Consider the following 23,280-nt stretch of genomic DNA (forward strand, 5'->3'; position numbering starts at 1 on the left):
TGCGCACAAAAAAGTACCAACAAATCACCAATATAAACTTTTACTAGAAAAAAAGGTACAGCATTGAACATGAATTCAACTCTAAACAAAAACATTCACCAAAGCATATATAAAACACATTGTACAAAAGACCGATCACATCACAGCCTACAAAAACCAGCAAATTAATAATATATCCACATAAACCAAAGTACCATCCTTTGTACTATATCGTACACTTTCGTGACAAATGTCATACAAATGTATACACAAATGAGGCATTCTCGTGCTCACGATGTTTGAGGCAGTGATAAGAACCCTTTTTAAAAAAATGCTTTGAAAATAAATAGAGATTAAATAAATCCACACAAGCACGCATCTACTCTTCGCTGGTTTTGATTGGTTTGTTGTCGTAAACATGGATCGAAAATCCGATCTAACCTCGTAATGGCAGCTAACGGGTTAACCATGCGAATATATGCAGCTAACAAACACAAATTGGTTAAACATATGGCTCATGGGCCAGAAGCGGTTCGCTAAGGGGGGTCCGGTACGGACAGATTGTGACGCTTTGTGTTTGTTTTCACTTCGGTTTTGTTGGTTAAAGCAGCGGTAGGTGTGGCCCGTATTGATTGTAGCGGTGCAAATAACGAAAAAAATAATAAAAGCGGCGTCCAAATGTGGTTGTCCCGCCTCCCTCACAAGCCCATCTGCATGTCGGCGAAGTTGAAGAAGCTGTCCACGTCGCGGGAAGATGTATTTTTGTTGTCCGAGACGAAAACCTGCAGATGAGGATTATGGGTAAATAAATACATACCGAAAAGACGATGGGAAAATGCTAACCTTTGTGCTGTTAAATACGTCGTTGGCAAGGTTCTGGCAGGCGTCCACCACGCCGTCGCCGTTGAACTCCAGGGCGATGACGGGACCTTGAAAATAGACAATTGCATCACATGATTTGGGGGTGCTCGGACGTTTGGTCGCCAGGTCTTTTGGTCGCCAGGTCTTTTGGTCGCCGGTCAAATGGTGACAGAGAGTTTAAAATTATATTCATGTGAGAGAGTTTAATATCTAAGAGAGAAGTTTAATATCTAAGTGAGAAGTTTAATATCTAAGAGAGAAGTTTAATATCTAAGTGAGAAGTTTAATATCGAAGTACTTTTTAATACCTAAGTACTGTTTAATACCTAAGTACTGTTTAATATCTAAGTACTGTTTAATATCTAAGTACTGTTTCATATCCAAGTACTGTTTCATATCCAAGTACTGTTACATATCTAAGTACTGTTACATATCTAAGTACTGTTACATATCTAAGTACTGTTACATATCTAAGTACTGTTTAATATCTAAGAACTGTTTAATATCTAAATACTGTTGAAACCAGCTCTCAAAATTCTATTCATGAGAGAGCTTAATATCTAAATATCTACTGTTTTCAACAGTCCTTAGATATTAAACTTCTCTCTAAGATATTAAACTCTCTCTCATGACTATAAGAGACATCTCTATGTTCAACATTTGAAAAGATGGTGCCAGATTGCTAAGAATGAGGGAAGGTGGAATTTAAGAAAGTACTCCTTTAAAGACCTTTGCCGATCCACTCCACCAGATCGTCGGCGCTGTTTTGGAATACGCGTTTGACGTCTTCGGGCCTCATGGATACCTCTTTGGTCTGGATCAACACAAAGCCTTTGGCCGTCGCCTATGAGAGGAAAATCTTTTCAGTTTTGGCATCAAGACAAATACATTTGACATTTATTCTTGTCAACTTGAGAGCTATGAAGACAAAATCAAAATATTCCAAAGGAGATACCGTAAACACTTCTACTACTATTTTTATTTTGTTCTTAAAGTCATACTTGGGAATTGAACCAACATCCTCACCTCATCGATCATCTTGCGGGCATTGGCGGTGGTGTACTCCCCGGCGAAGAACACAAAGAGGCAGGATTCCTCGCTATCCTTGCGCCGACCCCCTTTGGTTAGCGGCACGATGCTACGAGCCGCCTCGGTCGAGACTCGAACCCCCTTGAAGTCCGAGTCCGGTCCGGGGGCCGGCACGGAATCCGGCGTGGCGGCGTTTTCCGGCAACAGGCTCCAGTTGGTCTCCCCCGCCACGGGGGTGAAGTCGTGAACGTTGCTCCAGTTGTTGTTGAAGATGCTCAAACCGGCATCCTTGAAGTGGAATGCAAGTTCGGGGTAGAAGTACTGGAAGCAGCCCACCTTCACGCCGGTGGACGACTCGATGATGGGTTGTGTAGCGCAACAAAGGAACACCTGAGGGAAATAGAAGTTAGTTTATGCTAAAAAAAGTTATTTAAAGAGAGTGTCCTTTCATTGTGATGATTCTTTTCTTAATATGTGAAATATTTTTCAAGATGGCGGCTTCTGGTTGGTTTTGGGTAAAACCAGGTGACTTTTGTTTGGGTTTGGGCAAACCCGGGTGACTTTTGGTTGGTTTTGGGCAAACCCGGTGTGTTATGGTTGGTTTTGGGCAAACCCGGGTGACTTTTGGTTGGTTTTGGGCAAACCCGGGTGACTTTTGGTTGGTTTTGGGCATAACCAGGTAACTTTTGGTTGGGTTTGGGTACAACCAGGTGACTTCTGGTTGGTTTTGGGCCAACCTGGGTGACTTCTAATTGGTTTTGGGCAAACCAGGGTGACTTTTGGTTGGTTTTGGGTGAACCAGGTTGACTCCAGGTTGGTTTTGGGCCAACCTGGGTGACTTTTTGTTGGTTTTGGGGAAACCCGGGTGACTTTTGGTTGTTTTTTTGGGCAAACCTGGCTGACTTTTGGTTGGTTTTGGGCGAACTCGGGTGACGTTTGGTTGGTTTTGGGCAAACCCAAGTGACTCCCTGTTGGTTTTGGGCAAACCCGGGTGCCTTCAAATTGGTTTTGGGCAAATCCGGGTGACTTTTGGTTGGTTTTGGGCACAACCAGGTCACTGCTGGTTGGTTTTAGGTACTTCCAGGTGACTTTCTATTGGTTTTGGTGCATTTTCTCATGAACTAATTAGCTCCTCCTGCTCACTTGTCAATCAGTTTACCAATTGAAGACATGTAATTCAACAAAAATCCACCTTACCTCCATCTTTTTACAGTCCCTCGTCCGGAACTGCTGGCACGCCACCACGCAGCGGATATCCTTACAGTCCCGGAAGAAGACGCTACCCTTGACGGGACCCAGTACGATGCGGCAGTTGATGCAGTCGTCCACGGTGATGGCCGCCGAGTGGTCGAAAACGTAGATGTCGCAGTTGTGGCAGTCCTGGATGACAAATTGCTGGCCGTTGAGCTTCCCCGGGAGGCGACCCGCTGTTGTGTCTTTGAGGCCGGTCAGCATGTAGTCTTTGGGGTCCACCTGGGTAGTGATGCCGTAATTACCGGACTATAAATCACACTTGTTGAATGTTTGGCAGGGTTTTTAAGGCTAAAATTATCTGAAAAACTGCTAACATGCATATTTATTTTAAAAAAATCATAGTTTATAAAGGGGAACAAAATCACAGTCAGTATTTTGATGAGTAAATAAAGATAATAATTTAGGGGGAGGAGCCAAAGATTTTCAAACATGAAGTCAATCAGGAAGTTGAACAGTAGGTCAGGTTAAACACGGGAAAGCAACGGGTATTTTGAAATCCCCTAATGGGATTAAATGTTACGTGGAGTGAGATACAAGGTATCTGAAAATTCGAGTGGAATTGTCAAAACATTGCAAGTAAAAAATGTTATTTTGAGTGCACCTGCTTGCAGTTAAATTGTAAATCGGAGTCATTTCTAAGGCTAACAATATCCATTGAGTCATTCGCCATGTTCCAACAAAAGTGTTATGTTTTCGTGTTCGCGTCGCCATACCGTTGTGGAAGGTTTTTTCTTTTAGAACCAGGTATATTTTAATGTTGTTTTTGAAAATACGTAGTTAAATAAATGCCGAACCTTTTCTCTCTTGTCCCAGCTGTACTGCTTCGGTGCCGCCTCGTCCGTGTTGTTGCCAAGGGGAACCGCGTTGCTTGTCGTCGTGGTTTCCACCGTTGTCGTCGTTGGCGTGCGGTCGTCCTTTTCTGCCGACTTTCGTTTGGATTTCTTCGAGAAAAAACACCCCATTTTGTAATAATATTGTTTTGAGTTTGTCGGACTTGGCAGGTAAGTAACGTGTGGCAAAAGGTTGCGTGAGGTTTAGTTGACACGATTTTTTTTCTCCTTCCCGTTTTCCCTTCTGGGGTTAGCAACCAATCAGCGTAGAGGAGGAGGATGCCGTAGCCAATCACAGTTTTCAATTTGATGGCGAAGGCGTGCGCGGCTTGCGATAGATTCAAATACGATTTAAAAAGAGAATACGAATTAATTTTCATGGAAAAGTACAGAATTTAAACAGTGTTTTTCATGTATGCGTTTGAATAATATGTTAAATATTCATTTACATATTAGTTACATGTTTATATCATATCCACATAACTGTTGAGCAAGCTTAAATGCATTAAGGTACACATTTCCCATTTACTACGAATGCACCTTTCGGTCATACTTTTCTGGGTGTTTCCTTTACAATTAATAGCAGCTGTTGCGCTAATAAAATGCATAACCCAGAGTTTATATTATTTTTTGGGGTTATGAAATGATCAATGTAATGTAAATACTAAATATTAGGGAAATATTGTATCAAAAAATGCAAAATCATCCAAAAAATCCGCCAAATAGATTACTTTGCAATTCAGATTAATCCAGATTTTGTGCTAACCGTATGACTTCAACCCACTGGATGCTATTTAATTACCACATTTGGTTAATAAGGGTAAATAGTTGTACGTGGAGAGTATTTTCTCGTTTAACTAACATCTCACGAGAAAAAAAATGCTAATTATATGTAATAAATTCCTCGAATCAAGGTCGAGTACGCCTTGATAGTGACAAAAACAGTGACCAAAATAGAAGCCAAATAAACCTTAAAGACGAATAGACTAGGTTTTTTCCATTGTTGGTGATGTTGTGGTTAGCTCAGATTGTATGCGAAGAATGCAAGCCAGTGCGGTTTCCTGTAAATCTCGTAGTAGTGATGTTGCAAGGTCTATAAAAAACAAATAGTCATGATAACCTGGTATTGCATTATGTATTTTGAACAATATTGTAAAATGTAATCTAAGGGTTTCATGCAAGACTTGAATCAAATGCCGCAGTACATTATAGAACCTGACCAAAAGGGTGTATTAAGCCTGAGGTATTCTAAATAGCATTTCTTTGCACTAATTTATGGTGATTTAGGGTGTCCCCTACATGGTGCCCAAAAGTAGGTGGGACAGGGTTGAGCACCCTCCGTGAACTTTCAGAAAATGAATGAATTATTCTCTGCTAAGCGTCTGTCTGTCCACAAGTGAAAAGTCACTTGTAGCCCCCCATCCTTTAGCGTTTGGGTGTCAGTAGGGGCCCTCGTGGAAAAACTGTACCAGCACCTCTATGTTAAGTCGGGGGGTCTTGTTAACAAACCTATGTTCACATTAGTTCTGCCAAGAGCCAAAATTTAAAAATGAGGGTCAAAGAGTCACTCAGTATGTCAAAAGCACCGTAAAAAAACCCAAATCTACCAAATTATTTTTAAAATATAATTTATTATTTATTTTTCATGGATTCTGATGAAATTGGATGCCTTTTAAGAGAGAATAAACATATTAGGAACATGAAACGAGGCAAAAAGCCACATTATATACAAAATATGATAAGAAAAACATAGCCAAAATCATTTTAACCGGAAGTGAGATCTTTAACAGGAGTCAAAGTCCTTTCCTCTTTTGAAAAAGCAGTTTGCATAATCATCCTAAAAAATAAAAAATAAATAAAAAAGAGCCATGACTCAGTTGCTCAGCCGGGGGGGGGGGGGGGGGGGTGATTTGATTAGGGGGCCGTCCTTATACAGTCCTGGCAAACTTGACTCCTCCCCCTTTCCCTTCCCAAGTACGCAGACATACACGCAGTGGCGCGAAACTGTCCCTTTAAGTCGCCGACGTTGCTGACCGGCGTGCGCCTGCTTGAAAAGCGGGCTATTAGTTCTCGCTTTCCCGCAGTGACATGGCGTAAAAGACGGCCCTAGCCTTGTAGCATTCTCCCTTCCCAGCGCCATGGACGCAGTGCGCACGACGACGACGACGACGTTGGAGGTGATGACGACGTTCATGATGATGGCGGCGTCCGTGTCCGGACAGGAGGACACCGCCGCCGCCGTGGCCGCCGCTTCGGACGACCTCGTGACGGAGAAGGAAGCCGAAGAGAGCCACCGACAGGACAGTGTCAATCTCCTGACCTTCATCTTGCTTCTCACTCTCACTATCCTCACCATATGGCTTTTCAAGCACCGGCGTGTACGTTTCCTGCACGAAACTGGCCTGGCCATGATTTACGGTAAGGAGAAGCTCATTTGCTCATTTGTGTTAAGTGTACATTTTCGAATGACATGTATCGAATACTCGTACTTTTTGTGTCCTAATGGGTTCTTTACCATTAGAACCACCCATGACGGCATAGGACATGTTTTCATCGTTTTGTGCATGACGTCATTCTTCACAACTTCCGGATGGCAACATGGGCTAAATGGCTAACGGGATGATTTAGCTTAATTTAGCTAGATTTTATGTCACATAAGGCTCATTCCAATTTAAAGCCACTTGCAAAGACGGCTAGTACTGCCACTAGTACTGCCACTAGTATTGCCACTAGTACTGCCACTAGTATTAGTACTGCCTCTAATACTAGTACTACTATTAATTACATTTCTTATCAACTCGGTTAGTGCTAGGCTACAGTATGCACTGTGGTAAAACAATAGTATATATATTATTTAAAACAAAGTAGTCTTTAAAAGCAAAACATTGGAAAGTTTTTGGCTGCCATTGAAAGTGATTGACTTTTAATCAATTTTGGGTTCCCAGTAGTTACAAAAAAATATTTTTTTAAAGCCTCCTTTTAATTTATTTACTACCTTTTAACAGAGATAAATGTCCTATCCATTTTGAACGTTATTATTGGTGAAGTAAATATGATTAAATTGTATAAATTCACAAAACAAGCTTTTTAAATTTGTCCGCCATTGACAGTGGTAGACGTTCTTTTTATTTTCTCTAATATTGACCCCTCTCATTCTAGGTCTACTGGTGGGCGTCATCCTTCGTTATGGCATCCCCGCCACCAGCTACCACAACCGGAGCCCGCCCAGCTGTACTTTGGCCAAAGGGCCCGCCAGCGGTAGCCTGCTACTCAACGTCAGCGGCAAGTTCTTCGAGTACACGCTGAAAGGCCAGATCGACTCGCGCGACATTCACAACGTGGAGCAGAACGACATGTTGCGGAAGGTGACGTCACTACAACAAAATAACAACATGTCAGTATCATTTAAATGTGTGGGTGTAAATCGGTTTTCTCCAAACCACCTGGATTTATACCTTGGATCAAAGCTTGGGAAGCAAACATATTGTTTGCCCGTCTATATTATTTAAAAAAGAAAGAAAAAAAACACCGAACTCATCCATAATGGTCATAAATCAGTTTGCACTAAAATAGATGTATCTCAAATCAATGATCTTAAAAAGGCCTTCTAAAATCGACATGTATTTTGTCAATAAATGCCAATATTTTTTTGAAATATTAGCAAAGATAATGTACTTTACTAAAAATTAACTGATAACGAGGTAGTAAAACGGGTTTCTACAAATCACGCCATACCTCAAATCAATGACCTTGATGACCGTCATTCTTATATAATTGAAAATATTAAAAACTTGTATTCCTGACTAAAAATTTAACTAGTAATAAGGTGGTCATAAATCAGTTTGGACCAAAAATACAGAGTCGTATCTCAATGCAAAAGTGTTAACAAGGGCTTCCAAGATCTACAATTATTTTATTAGTATGTCCCAATATTATTTAGTAATAAAAAAAATCCACTTTCCTCAAAATTCACCAATAACAAGGTCATAAATCAGGTGGCCCCAAACCATAACTCATCTCAAATCAAAGATCTTGACGAGTATTTAATTCTTGTTTAATTCCCCATATTATTTTTTTTTATTCCCCACTCAAATTTGACTAATAACAAGGTGGTCATAAATCAATTTGGACCAAAACATCAACACGACACTAAAATCTGGCTAGTAACAAGGTGGTCATAAATCCGTTTGGACCAAAACATCAAATTGACACTCAAATTTGCCTAGTAACAAGGTGGTCATAAATCATTTTGAACCAAAACATCAACTTGACACTCATTTGAATAGTAAAAAGGTGGTCATAAATCAGTTTGTACCAAAACATCAACTTTAAAGGTCCTAAAAGAGCTTTGTATATCTACAATACGATTTTATTCAATAGTTCCCAATGTTATTTTCTAATAACCATAAAACCCAACCAACTGATGGCGCTCTATCTCCCTTTTTGGCAGGTTACCTTTGACCCAGAAGTCTTTTTCAACATTTTACTGCCTCCCATCATCTTCCATGCAGGCTACAGTCTTAAAAAGGTGAGTTGAACTCACAACTCTCACCCTTTTTTAAACCCGTTACATAAGCGGCGAAGAGGGTTAAATAAGCGCCCATGTTTGATCAAAAACTTGTTCGTTTTTTGTGTGTGTTTTTGTTCCCGTTAAGCACACACAGACGCAAATTTGCTGACGTTTTTGGTTGTGCTTTTTGAGCAGATATCCGGCATGCATAAATAGAATATTTTTTTGCTTGACTAAGCGTTTTTCTTCTTCTGCTTTTTCCTGCAGAAACACTTCTTCAGGAATTTGGGCTCCATACTTACCTACGCATTCCTTGGCACTGCTATCTCATGTTTTGTGATTGGGTGAGTTTGGGGCCACCATGCATGAAGTAAAAAAAAAAAAAAAAAAAAACGTATTTTCACGACTATAAGGCGCACCGCATTATAAGGAGCACTGTCTATTTTGGAGAAAATTTAAGACTTTTAAGTGCGCCTTATAGTCATGAAAATACGGTATATAAAAAAAACTACATATTTTCTAAAAATATTTTTTTTAATCTTCATTCGCAATGTTTTTTTTTACCAAATTCCATTAATTTAAAGTCCCATTTAAGAATAATGTGATTGATAACTCTATTTAAAAAATAACTTACCGTAAATTCTGTGCTATAGAGCGCACTTGATAACCCGCACAAGCAAAATTATCATTTTTTCGGTCCAAATTGCATTCATTTATGTCCATTTTATCGATAATGTAATTGATAACTATCTAAAATCATAATTTACCATAAATTCTGTGCTATAGAGCACACTTGATAACTTGCACAAGCAAAATTATGAAAAATGTATTAAAACACATATCCCACTATATTTACTGTATATAAATCAATATATATCATTTTAGTTATAATTTTCCATTATATTTGTAAATGTGATCTTATTATATTTGATTATATGTATTAATTTTAAATACATATTGTCATATCATTTTTAAATATTCAAATTTAGATTTTTTATTGTTGTTAACAGATTTTTGGAGCATACATAATACCTAGATAAGAAAATATTTAATAAATTAAACACTCCCAATAAACTCATTTTTTTCCTAATATTAATTTAAGTAGTTTTTTGCATTAAAAATAAATTGCATTTAAAAAAAAAAAAAAAAAACTTTCCGCATCCCATACAGTTATTTTATTTTTACTGTTTTTACTGTGATTATCCATTAAAAGAGAAAATGCGCGATATACCAAAGACGTGAAAGTCGAACCGTGAAATGGCGAGGGAACACTGCACTTTTAATTAAAAAAAAAAAAAAATCCATTCCAGAAATCTGATGTATGGCGTGGTGAAACTGATGCAAGTTCTGGGCCAGTTGAGTGACAAGTTCTACTACACCGACTGTCTTTTCTTTGGCGCCATCATCTCCGCCACCGATCCAGGCACGACATTCCGTCTTTGATCTGATTTGAATCCAAATGATTAATGCAATTTTTTTCTGGAATGTTTCTAGTGACCGTGTTGGCTATCTTCAACGAGTTACACGCCGATGGCGACCTGTACGCGCTGCTCTTCGGGGAAAGCGTCATGAACGACGCCGTGGCTATCGTACTGTCGTCGTAAGTTCGTTTATATTTCTAATTTTCTTATACTTTCACACCAAAACGAATACAAACTCCTTATGATAGACTTATAAAGTCAATTAAAGCTAAAAAAATGGAGAAAAGTATTGAAAAATGTTAAAAATTCACTACTCTAAGTCTAAAATAAAATCACATGTATGCAGTAAAGATAGAATAGAAATACTACATATTTTTTAACCATTTAAACATTTCCCAGATATGGAGGACTTTGCTACCCTCTACTGGCCAAACTGAGCTTCATTTATGCTTGTGCTAATGGCAAAACAACAAATAAAATCTTATACCGTTAAAAAAATATAATGACACTTTTTTTTAATATGATGTGGACATTATCACCTAAAAAAATATATATTTTCATTAAAAACCTAAATTCTAGGAATATTATTATATTTTCTGAACTTTAATCATTATTTTGTATACAATTTCAAATAAATCTATAGTGATACAATAATGCTAAATATAAAATTAATGAGATTTAAAAAAATGCACATTATTCACAGCCTAACATTCTAAAGTATTTTATTAATTTTTTTATAGTATGTAGGGAAGGGCGGGGCCTATGAATACTAATCTTTTAATGCCATTGACAGTGGAATATTTTAAATCCATTTTCATTGGCAAGGGCAAATGAATGTCCTTTAGCCCCTCCCATTCAAAATAGGTTGAACATATATTGCCATTAATGGCAGTTAGCATTAGCCTTAGCATTCACAGTCCCCCAAATTTAAATGAATTCGACATCTATTGCCATCATTGGCAGTTAGCCTTAGCATTCAGAGTCCCCAACTTTAAATGAATTGGACCTCTATTGCCATTAATGGGATTTAGCATTAGCCTTAGCATTCATAGTGAAACATTGTCTTCTTTTCTAATGCGACCATCAGCTCCATCGTGGCGTACCAACCGAGAGGCGCTAACACGCACATGTTCGACGCCTCGGCCTTCTTCAAATCCGTGGGTGTTTTCCTAGGAATTTTCAGCGGTTCCTTCATGATGGGCGCCGTCACTGGAGTGGTCACTGCTCTTATATCCTTGCTAGAAGCTAGCTAGCATTTTCCCGTTGTTCTCAATATATATGATCCATACTCCTCCTTAACTGTTTTTCTTTTTGCTACGTGACAAAATTCACCAAGTTGCATTGTTTCCCGCTGCTGGAAACGGCGCTGTTCTTCCTCATGTCCTGGAGCACCTTCCTATTGGCCGAGGCTTGTGGTTTCACTGGTGAGACAAATAAAATACAACTATTTTCTTTTGTCCTCAAACATATCATGTCGCATTTCAAATTAACGGTCTTGGCGAGACATTTACGGATCTTTTGTTTATGGATCTTTTTTTTTTTCAGTAGGCCAAACATAATATTTAAAAAAACATAACAGATAAATCATATTGGACACAAATCGGGTTGTTAATCAAATTGTCAAATTTGATTTATGACCTTATTTTTTCTAAAATAGGGTCATAAATCAAATTTAAATCAGAAGTTGTAAATTTTATTTATGACCCTATTTTGACAAAATCGGGTCATAAATTAAATTTATGACCACATTTTGTCAAAAATAGGGTCATACATTTTATTTATGACCACATTTTGTCAAAATCGAGTCATAAATTTAATGTATGACCACATTTTGTCAAAAATAGGGTCATAAATTGATTTATGACCACATTTTGTCAAAAATAGGGTCATAAATCAAATTTGACAAAATAGGGTCATAAATCAAATTTGACAAAATAGTGTCATAAATCAAATTTAACAAAAATAGGGTCATAAATCAAATAACACGGCTATTGGCCGAAAATAATATCCTAAATTAAGGTACCAAAAAAAAATCTAACGCTCACTCAAATGTGATGGTCATAAAATTGTCCCAAATCAATTTCCCCCAAACCACATTGAGTCATACCTCAAATCAAAAGCCCTGACAAAGGTTATTATTTAAAATTTCCCTCATCTTGTTATGTAACGACCCAAAACACATTAATGCAAATCACTTTTGATGAACAATAATATCCTAAACACCGGGATTAAACCCCATTTTCCCCACAGGTGTGGTCTCGGTCCTTTTCTGCGGCATCACACAGGCTCACTATACCTACAACAACCTTTCTCCGGAGTCCACCAAACGAACCAAGCAGGTAAATACCAACTTCCCTTGCATTTATTATTATTTTTTTTTTGGGTGGTTCCAGTGTACATTGTCCCCAAATACACATACAAGCCAATCAGCTGGCAGTATTCACATGCCAGATGGCTCAACGTTGGCTTTGCCTGCTGTGACCTTAATCGCACCAATCGTCTAACGGGACAGCCCTTCCCAATATGGCTGCTGTTCAACCTGTTAGATAGTGGTGTACAGATGACATGTTGCGTATAAAACCACGTGGTATTTACAAAGAAAGAGGTACAGTGGCAATGTTCCCCCTAAGCTGCGTGTGGCGCTATTGCGCACTACTTTCATCTTCTCTGCGCAGCAGCAATCATATGGCGCGCAGTAAATAAAATCCAAACTTTTTTATTTTTTTTCTAATTTTTAATTTTATTTTTTTACTCCTATCCCCATGATGGCGCTGTTTTCGCGGCAGCCAGTGGCAGTAGCTCTGTCCACTCTTATGTTTTTTTTGTGTGTTTTACAGCATGTTTTACATGAAAAATTAGAGGGAACATTGTACAGTGGTACCTCGAGATACGAGCTTAATTCGTCCTGGGAATAAGCTTGTATGTCAATTTATTTGTAGAAATGAACTAAAAATAAATTAATTCGTTCTAACTCTGAAAAAACCCCACCCAAAACAGGATATTGAATTGGAAAAAAACATTTATATTTGTTCTAATTTGCCATTTATTAACAAAATAAGAAATAATTAGTGGTTTAATATTAATAAAATACTTTTAGCACGGCAACGTGCTCGCAACATAACATAAATAAAGTTAAATGAACTTGGATTACAATGCAGACACTCAAAAATACATTTAATCTAACCATACACTGAATTTAATTCTAATTTTTTTTTTAAATTTTGATACATTTCTTCTTCCGGGTTGGCTCTATTGGCCCCGCCTCCACCCTGACTGCATGGCAACGTGCTTGTAACATAACATAAACAAATTTGGATTACAATGCAGACACACTCCAAAATAAGTTTATTCTAACCTTGCACTTACGGTGGCCATTTTGTGATTTGTTTCCACAGCTATTCGAAGTACTTCACTTCCTGGCTGAGAACTTCATCTTCTCCTACATGGGCTTGGCCCTGTTTACCTTCCAGAACCACATCTTCAGCCCCATCTTCATCGCGGGTGCTTTTGTATCTTTTAACAGCTAAAACGAAACAAAAAATATCCTTTTGAGATTTTGGTGATGTTCTTAACCATCCCACTGCCAGATTGCCATCTTTTTGGGACGCGCCTTCAACATCTACCCACTATCCTTCCTTCTCAACTTGGGCCGTAGGCACAAAATCAAAGGAAACTTCCAGCACATGATGATGTTTGCCGGTCGGTATGCCGAATTACCCGCATAAAAACACGTCCAATTATCACTTGCAAAAAAACATATCATGTCGCATCTCAAATGAAAGGTCTTGACGAGGACATTTTATTAGCGCCACATAATAATGTTTTAAGACAAAAATGTGCGTCACATGACCAGTATAAATTTAGGAGCTACTAACAGACTTGGTACAAATCATATGGACTCACATCTCAAATGAAAAGTCTTTTTAAGGGCTTCCCAAATGTGTAATTAGTTTTTAAGAATAAGCATTTTACTAAGAAATAATTAAATGTTGGTTTTGTTTCAAATTAAACCAGTTATGAGGCAAAAAATATCAAATTTAATGGTATTTCTAAGCCCTCATTTTGTCAAAATGCCACACAATGACAAATGAAGTCATAAAAGTCCAACTTTTAACACACCCACATTGAGATATTACTTGAAATTATTATTTTTTGTTGTTTTTAAAATGTTCCGCTTCCATTGAAAATGCGTTTAAGCATGTGTGAACTTGTCTTCCAGGACTCCGTGGCGCTATGGCCTTCGCTTTGGCCATCCGTGACACGGCCAGCTACGCCCGCCAGATGATCTTCACCACCACGCTGCTCATCGTCTTCTTCACTGTGTGGGTCTTTGGGGGCGGGACCACGCCCATGCTGTCTTGGCTGCACATCAGGTGATGTCATTTCCATTAGCCAATCCGCTTTCAAGGATAAAAGTCTCTGTAAATAACAATTTTACAAAAAGCTTATTCTCTCAAGGGTCGCGGGGGGTGCTGGAGCCTATCCCAGCCAATTTTGGGCACCGGAAGCCTTTAGCCTGAAGTCAGCTGGGATAGGCTCCAGCACCCCCGAGACCCTAATGAGGATAAAGCAGGTTTAGAAAAGGAGAATATTATCATATTTTTTATTAATTTCATTTCTAAAGTTTTTTGAAGTGTTCTTTTTAATGTAATTTTTTAATATGACATATTCTTTAATTTTGCTTTTTGATCCTATATTATCATATTTTAGTGCCATTTTCAGTCCATTTTACATGGGGAGTTTTATGTAAACTTATATTAAATTTAAAACTTAAATAAAACCTTTTAAGTAAGAATAAGGCATTTCTTAGTCAATCTAAAGCTATTTTTTTTCTTCAAATTATGCAAAAAATAAATACATAAAGATTAATAATTCAAGATAAAATATTAATTAAAGATTATTCACACGACTCTGGTCCGTAGTACGCTCCAGCACCCCCTGCGACCCTAAAACGGTTCAGAAAACGAGATGAGATTTATTCTGTCCTTTTTCTTTTAATCAAAATGTATATTTCTTACAAAGAAAAGATTCCCTCTTCCCAAAAAATATAACATTCTTCAAAAAAAACATCTTCCCTTTTAAATTAACGTATTTTTTTTTAGTCTTAGTGTTGTACTTGAGTCAAAAGACGCAACCTAAAACTTAGCTCTTCTCTGATTGGTCACCCAGAAGATGGGGCCAGAGTGGGACATTTATTTCCATCTGTATGCCTGGTCCGCCACTTCCATTGGAATTCTTGCATAATTAGTAATCCCTCCACTTACTTCATTCTGTTCCCCTCTTAAACTAACTCAAGTATTTCTCCATTTCTTTCTTTGTTTACACAAAGTAGCACTTAAAAAATACACAGTATTATTTGAATACTACCACACTGTCTTTTAATAAAATAGTTCGTCTAAGTATTTATACAAAATATTTTGCACCGCAGTATACATCACTTTTTAACAAAGTCGCTTTTTGGGTGGCGTATTTACTTATTTTTTTTATTAGAATCCAAAAGCCAAAATTACATGTTAAAGTATAGTAAAAAAAGGCAACAACAGATGAATTGGGCAACAGTTAATTTAACATTATACAATTTCTTTTCTGATTTTTATAGCCCCAAAAAACAATCTGTGAAAAAAATAAGACAGTTTTAAGTCTATTTTTGGGGGAAATTTGGGTAATTATAGTTAAAATATTAAGAACCAGTAAATGTAACAAAAAAACATTTTAAATAACTATAGCCTAAAAAAATACATGTTTTTGACAGTTAGAGTAAAAAATAATTAAATTTACACTTGAGTATAAGTCACATTTCAGTTTTTTAACCATTCAGAAACCAAAAAACAATTTTAAATGTTAAAATAATGGAAAAATATAGAGCAACGGACAAAATAGGCACCTGTTAATGTAACATAAAACTAATTTTCAGATAACTACTACCTAAAAAAGACACGTTTTGGCTGTTAGAATGGGAAAAAAGCCTAAAAAATATAGAACTGACAAAACAGGCACCTGTTAATGTAACATAAAACTAATTTTCAGTTAACTAAAGCCTAAAAAAGTCAAGTTTTGGCAATCAGAGTGGGAAAAAAAACTTTATATAAGTCACTATGAAAAAAGAGGTGCGGCTTATAGTCCAGAAAATCCATCACTTGTAAATTTCTTATTGAATAGACAATGAATTTTGTTTAAAGTGAGCAAAGGCTTAAAAATTACTGGCGCCAATGGAGGGGACTTTTGGGCCGTTTAGCAAATTGCTGAGTTAGATGAGCAACGCTTACTCGGCCCGAGCCGCTTATTAGTATTAGTATTTCCACACACACACACACACACACACACACACACACACACACACACACACACACACACACACACACACACACACACACACACACACACACACACACACGCGCGCGCGCGCGCGCGCGCGCGCGGGGGCGCTAAAGCCGATTAGCCGTGCGCCTGCTAAAAAGGAGCCTGTGTTTAATATGAGCAATGCGGCTCGGGAGCCAAAGCGCCGGCATTGTGTTGCCCAGCCACCCCTGCCAAAGTCTTGCCCCGGTCGCCACGGCAACGGGGATACCACGCCATAAGCTGTAAATGTTTTAAATTTAATATAAGTTTACACAAAATTTCCCAGTTAAAATGGACTGAAAATGTCACTAAAATATGATAATATAGGATAAAAAGCAAAGTAAAAAAAAATCGTTCAAAAATAACACTTAAAAAAAATAGAAATTAAACTATTTAAAAAATATAATACTCATCTCATTTTCTGAACCACTTCATTCTCCCTAGAAATTAAACAATTTAAAAATTATAATAATCTCATCTCATTTTCTGAACCACTTTATCCTTCCTAGAAATTCAACTATTTAAAAAATATAATAATCTCATCTCATTTTCTGACCCGCTTTATCCTCCCAAAATTACTATAAAACATTAATTTCTACAGCACATCTTTTTCATCTCTCACCACAACTTTATCCGAGAAATCTAATCCAAAAAAAAAAAAAAAGTGATAAACATAAAACGTGCAAAAAAAGAGGAAATTGCGGTTTGGACACGGCTTCCGCCATTTTGGGTCTGCAGACCTAGTAGCACAAAATGAAGGGAGGAATGGTGGATAGCTTTGCTGACACTCAAGTGGCTTGAGATGGGGGGGGGGGCTTTCAACTTTGGCGGACCAGCGGAAGCGCCCTATTGCATAACACAGTGTGTGTGTGTGTGTGTGTGTGTCTTATTTTCCCCTTCGGGGCCCCCTGCAGTTGTCTTGGTCTCATGACGGCCTTTTCTCTTTTCTTTGTACGACCCTTTCTAAGTCCTTGTGGTAATGCGGGTGAAAGTTGACCCTCATGATTTGAAAAAAAATTAAGCCCCCCCACCCCCCAAGCCTGTTCCGCTCATCTTTGTGGAATTTGGTACGCACGTCTCATCACGAGTAGAGTCGGGGGGTTCATGGTTTAAAACACTAAGGCCGCCATTTTGATTTTATTTAGATAGAAATGATGATTGTTTGCTTATAGAAATGCTTAAATGGATCAAAAATTGAAGTTAGTTTTGATTATTGTTATGAGATTTGGTAGGGATGTTTATTGTGAGTAGACTTAGAAAAAAGTCTGAAGAAGGCATGCTGTAAAATATACTTAAAGTCCGCCATTTTGTTTTGAAGTAAAAAAAACTATTACCGGTTTACTTAAAAATGTCAGTGCTTCGATGACTAAAAAATTCAGCTCCCAAAGCCACTTTCACTTACAATTATAGAATTTGGTGGGCATGTTTATTGTGAGTAGACCTACAAAAAAGTCTCTAGAAGGCATACCGTAAAATACACGCAAAGTCCGCCATTTTGGTTTTAATTGAAAATATATTATTGGTTTATTCGAAAATGTCAGTGTTTCGATAACTAAAAAAAATCAGCCCCCAAAGCCACTTTCACTTACATTTATAGACTTTGGTAGGCTTGTTTAGTTTACCTAGACCGACAAAAAAGTCTCTAGAAGGTAGGCCGTAAAATATACGCAAACTCCACCATTTTGGTTTGAATTGAAAAAATATTATTGGTTTACTAAAAACTTTCAGTGTATAGATAACTAAAAAAATTCAGCCCCCAAAGCCAGTTATACTTATCATTATAAAATTTGGTAGGCATGTTTAGTATGCGTAGACCTACAAAAAAGTCTCAAGAAGGCATACTGTAAAATACACTCAAAGTCCGCCATCTTGGTTTGAAGTCAAAAAAATGTCTTGCTACAGTTCAAAAAGTCAAGGCTTAGATAACTAAAAAAATGTGGCCCCCAAAGCCAGTGTCACTTATCATTATAGAATTTGGTGGGTGTGTTTATTGTGAGTAGACCTCCAAAAAAGTCTCAAAAATGCATGCCGTAAAATACACTCAAAGTCCGCCATTTTGGTTTGAAGTCAAAAGGTATTATTGCTTCAGTTCAGAATGTCATTGGGTTCATTTCCACTAAATAAATGCAACTTTTAGGCCAAAAAGCACTATTTTGCATGCAAACTTTGCATTTTTCTGGGTCTCTTAGCCGCAATCATGCGTGGGTTGTTCAACCCAGGATGTTGTTGTTTTTTTTTGGATGAGAAATGTTTAAAATGACGCATCATGACGCCATCATTTTGTTTTTATTTGTCGCAGGGTGGGGGTGGACCCTGATCAAGAGCCGCAGCCTTCTGCAGGGACCTTCCAAGTTTTGCATGGGGTAAGTCATTAAAAAAAACAAAAATCAATATTAGATGATGATTTTTTAATGCATAAAACGTTATAAAACAACTAAATCACTATATTTACTTCATTTCACCAAGTAAAATAACTGTAGCTTCCAATACATTATTAAAAAAACTTCTTTTCCTCATCAAATAACTCATTAAAATGATTTAAAAAGAAGTTTTACCTTTTTTAAATGAGTTTTTTTATTTTGTTAAATATTTTTGAAAGACATTGTCATTTTAGCAGGTTTTTTTTACATTTTTTTTTTATTGAAATGGGCGGGTTTTACGATGCGGTTAGGCTGGAAAGGGCCTTCCCCATTTGGCAACCCTGCCTATGTGGTCACATGTTGACGTTGATTTAAAATCTTGACTTCTGCTTTTTTTTGCAAGTTAAGATAGAGGAAGAAGTCTAAAATGGAAGCCAAGATTCAATCAACCTTGTTTATGTACAACCACCATCATCTTTATCATCATCATCATTAATATTTTGACAAGCAAGAAATTATGTCTTTTGTTTCGTGGTGTTTTTGCAGGCTGGAGGCCAAAGCAGAACCAAACAGGAAAGTGCATGGCTCTTCAGAATGTGGTACACCTTTGACCACAAGTATCCTTAATTCCCACAAAAAAAAAACATTTGGAGTGGGTCCACCTTCCGCCTCACAGTTCTGGGGCCGTGGGTTCGATCCTAGGGCTGACTCGGCTTTTCCCCATCACCAAAACATGCCTGCTAACCTAATTGTCCACTAAATTCAGGGTCTACGGCTAATAATCATTTGCGTGAGACCTTAACGATGTTTTCAGCTACTTGAAACCCATCCTGACGCACAGTGGCCCCCCATTGGCCACGACGCTGCCCGGCTACTGCGGACCCCTCGCCAGTTGTCTGACCACCCCCCGCACTTACGAGGTTTGTCAATAATTACGGCATTTTTTTTTATACTCTTACGCATCAGTGCAACCATTATTTTTTAAATGGAATTACCGTAATACCTCGTTCTTCACTTTTAATAGTTTCCATTTTTTAATAGAATCACCATAATACCTTAATCATGTAATTTGTTTACTGGAATTACTATAAGACCTTGTTTATCAATGAAAATAGGTTCATTTTTTTAATAAAATTACCGTAAGACCTCATTTATTACTGTTAATGGGTTCCATTTTTTAATGGAATTACCGTAATAACTCGTTCATTACTTATAGTAGGTTCCATTTTGTAATGGAATTACGTAATACCTTATTTATTACTGTTAATAGGTTCCATTTTTTTCATGGAATTACCTCGTTTATCATTGTAGTGGTTCCAAGACTTAAAAAAAAAATGCAATGTCGGAAGTGTTTTTTGGTCCTATTTAAGATTATTTCAACTTTTAAAACTATCTCAGTACTTTTATTTTACTCAAACACCATCCTGTTTAAAAAAGTACTTTTTTTCATCATAATATTACATTCATAAAAAACAATCCTACACATTTCACTCTTGTATTTTTGCCCATGTTTCCATGGCGACGTCCTCAAACGCTTCTGTTAGCCTTTTAGCATTGCGGCTACATTAGCACGCTAACACCAAAACTTACAGTCATCCCCAACCTGACTTTTCAATAGTAGCAAACTGTGTTTTAGCCATTAGCCTGACGCCAAAGCTTACATATCAATTAGCTAGCAACGTGCTAACAAAAGCACTTTTGAGGTTCAGGAAGCACGGCCTAATTTGGGGAATACTGAATCTTTTTTACTGGGCAAAATTCCTCGTGTCAGCCAACGGGTACCAAGAAGAAAAACACGGGTGCTGTAGAAGTCTTTTGACTTTTATTGGGGACACAAAAAGGTCTTTTGTGTCCTGCAATGGCTTTCAATTGCGTCCAATCCTGCCGAAATCTTCTCGTTCTGTAAAACGCTGTTCAATTCTGATGGTAAAAACACACGGGGGTGCCGTATTCCTGTTGACGTTGGCCCTCTGGGCGTGTTTCCAAAAAGTATCTCTACCCCCGCTTGTTTTCCAACGGGCCGCGGGCACAGCGGGACGCTATTGATTGACAGCTATCAATGAAAACGTCAGCGTGGCCTTCACGTGCACTTTCACGTGTCGTTTTCTGAAGCAGGGTTTTGCTTAGCATTGGCCAAAACTTCACCAAAAAATAAAAAATAAATATTCATTTTTAGTAAAACAAATAAGACCTAAAAAGACTTGAAGTCAACTTTATTTTTTCACAACAATTAAAAAATAGGAAATAGCCATGGGTGAGTTAAATAATACAGTGGTACCTCGACATATGAGTGCCTTGACATACGAGCAATTTGAGATACGAGTAACATTTTGAGCAAATATTTACCTTGAGATACGAGTAACATTTTGAGCAAATATTTACCTTGAGATACGAGTAGAATTTTGAGCAAATATTTACCTTGAGATACGAGTAACATTTTGAGCAAATATTTACCTTGAGATACGAGTAGAATTTTGAGCAAATATTTACCTTGAGATACGAGTAGAATTTTGAGCAAATATTTACCTTGAGATACGAGTAACATTTTGAGCAAATATTTACCTTGAGATACGAGTAACATTTTGAGCAAATATTTACCTTGAGATACGAGTAAAATTTTGAGCAAATATTTACCTTGAGATACGAGTAAAATTTTGAGCGAATATTTACCCTGAGATAAGAGACAAATTTTGAAAAAGGTATCAAAATTTCAAACAAAATTTTAATTAAGTTTAGTATGAGGTTAGATTAAACATATTTTTGAGTGTCTGCATTGTAATCCATGTTAATTTCAATTTGTTTATGTTATGTTACGAGCGGGTTGCCATGCAAAAAGTCCTCCCCCTAAAAAAGACAAATCACTGACTATGTAGACAAAATGGCCGTTGTTTTCCTTGTTTTCTGTTTAAAAAAACATTTTTTCCCCTTTTCAGAACTCGGAGGAACTGAGGAACCCAAGCGGTGACGACGGCGACCTTTCATTTACGTTCGGGGACGCGGCCATCGCCACCAACGGGCTATCCGCCGAGGCCAAAACGGGTGGGAAGTCCGGTAGTGCTTCCGAGGAGCTTTTAGAATGCGAGTGGGACTCTGGAGAGATCCCCAGCCGAGGAACGCGATTGGTTTTCCCCATTCAGGATCACATTTGACCCCCATGTGTGGACATTTATAAGCTCCTCCCCCTGAGGAACTTTCGTTATCGTCATCAGTGTTCTTATTTCGTCTTTTTTGTTGTTGTTTTTTTGATCAAACGTGGCCAAACATGACTTGATATGAGTTTAAACTTGAGTATTATTTGGTTTTTTTTAATTAATATAGTTTAGGAATGTTGTTTAATGAAAAAAATAACTTCTGTCTATACATAAAAAAATTAAAAATTAATGCTTAAGAGTAATTAAGTGAAGGAGAAATATGAAATCATTTGAAAAAGAAAAAAAATTAGAAATTTGAAGTAAAAATTGGAATATGGGCATTGGAAAGATATTTTGAAAATTATTTTTTTTTTAAATAATAATAATCTGAACCCATTTTTTTTCAATGAATACTAATATGCATGAATTATGATTTTTTTTAACCCCCACAGGACAAACGTTGAGCTCCTCGGCTGCCATTGACGGCGATAGACGTCCAATCATTTTGACTAGGTGAGATGAATAAATATTCATTCAAATTTCGACAAAAAATATATACCTTTTTCAATTCATTCAAAAAAATAGCCTAAATTATATTTAAAAAATCAAATTTCCACTTCCATAATAAATATTTAATAAAACCAAAAAATATTATTAATCTACATGACCCAAAATAGTTACCTGGCTTCTATATGAATGTATAAATCTCTAAAAAACAAAAATTTTAACCAAAAAATAATAATTTGGACCAAATACAAAACAGCCAAATTGATTAATAACCTTTCAAGAAGCTAATATTAGCACAGATTTGTTAGCATGTCAAAGTACAGCGGTTACCGTGACGACAACAAACTTGTCCAACAAATCAACCAAAAGTAATCATTCCAATAAATTGACCCAACTTTTACCACTTAACCCGCCATTATTGACCCAACAAATAACAGCCAATCAAAACAGCCGAAGCTCATACATCAAAAATATCCTCCCCAGACGTCATCAAATTATGAAACGACCCCCAAACAGAGTTGCTATTTATGTTCATCAAAAAAAATCAAAACAATAAGCATGTTTGCAGCCTTCCAAGCGCGAGGGCGCTCGCTTTGCCCCTCCGGTTGTCTCCGCAGGCGTTAAATGATTTACAGTGACTGGTCTTGTTCGCACACTCGCGTGATTTCTCAACAATGGCCGCTGTGTGTACCCGACTTTTTTCCACCTCGCTTCTTATCTTTAATCGTCTTTCAAATTGACAACGGGGGGTGCTGGAGCCTATTCCAGCAAACTATGGGTGCTAGCCAATCAGAGAGAAGCAAAAAACAAATCTTGTTTTACTTCATCTTTAATGAGGTCTCTAAAAATACACGTTTTTTTCTTTAAAAATTACCACTTTGCTTCTTAAATCGTCTTTCAAATTAGCAAGGGGGTGCCGGAGCCTATTCCAATTAACTACGGGCGCTAGCCAATCAGAGAGAAGCAAAAAAATGTCTTGTTTTACTTCATTTTTATTGAGGTCTCTAAAAATACACATTTTTATCTTTAAAAATTACCACTTTGCTTCTTAAATCGTCT

The 23,280-nt window shown here is 37.4% G+C and overlaps 2 protein-coding genes across 2 annotated transcripts; one reads left to right on the forward strand and one right to left on the reverse strand.

Annotated features, from left to right (window-relative positions):
- Nucleotides 1-24: 24 nt before the first annotated feature.
- rp2 (RP2 activator of ARL3 GTPase) lies at nucleotides 25-4,221 on the reverse strand. The gene is made up of 6 exons (XM_077717321.1): nucleotides 3,918-4,221; nucleotides 3,067-3,342; nucleotides 1,867-2,259; nucleotides 1,570-1,684; nucleotides 823-908; nucleotides 25-761 (listed from the first exon to the last, which is right to left on the reverse strand). Exons 1-6 carry the CDS (start codon nucleotides 4,083-4,085, stop codon nucleotides 678-680), a joined length of 1,122 nt encoding a protein of 373 aa, XP_077573447.1. The 5' UTR covers nucleotides 4,086-4,221; the 3' UTR covers nucleotides 25-677.
- A 1,687-nt stretch (nucleotides 4,222-5,908) lies between these two features.
- On the forward strand, nucleotides 5,909-21,871 carry slc9a7 (solute carrier family 9 member 7). The gene is made up of 16 exons (XM_077717322.1): nucleotides 5,909-6,371; nucleotides 7,113-7,318; nucleotides 8,404-8,481; nucleotides 8,731-8,807; nucleotides 9,774-9,886; nucleotides 9,958-10,063; nucleotides 10,972-11,113; nucleotides 11,203-11,308; nucleotides 12,135-12,223; nucleotides 13,280-13,393; nucleotides 13,472-13,583; nucleotides 14,104-14,257; nucleotides 18,523-18,586; nucleotides 19,130-19,200; nucleotides 19,398-19,503; nucleotides 21,517-21,871. Exons 1-16 carry the CDS (start codon nucleotides 6,092-6,094, stop codon nucleotides 21,730-21,732), a joined length of 2,034 nt encoding a protein of 677 aa, XP_077573448.1. The 5' UTR covers nucleotides 5,909-6,091; the 3' UTR covers nucleotides 21,733-21,871.
- Nucleotides 21,872-23,280: the final 1,409 nt, after the last annotated feature.

This window comes from Stigmatopora nigra, chromosome 5, assembly GCF_051989575.1.
Source record: "Stigmatopora nigra isolate UIUO_SnigA chromosome 5, RoL_Snig_1.1, whole genome shotgun sequence".
Taxonomy (NCBI): domain Eukaryota; kingdom Metazoa; phylum Chordata; class Actinopteri; order Syngnathiformes; family Syngnathidae; genus Stigmatopora; species Stigmatopora nigra.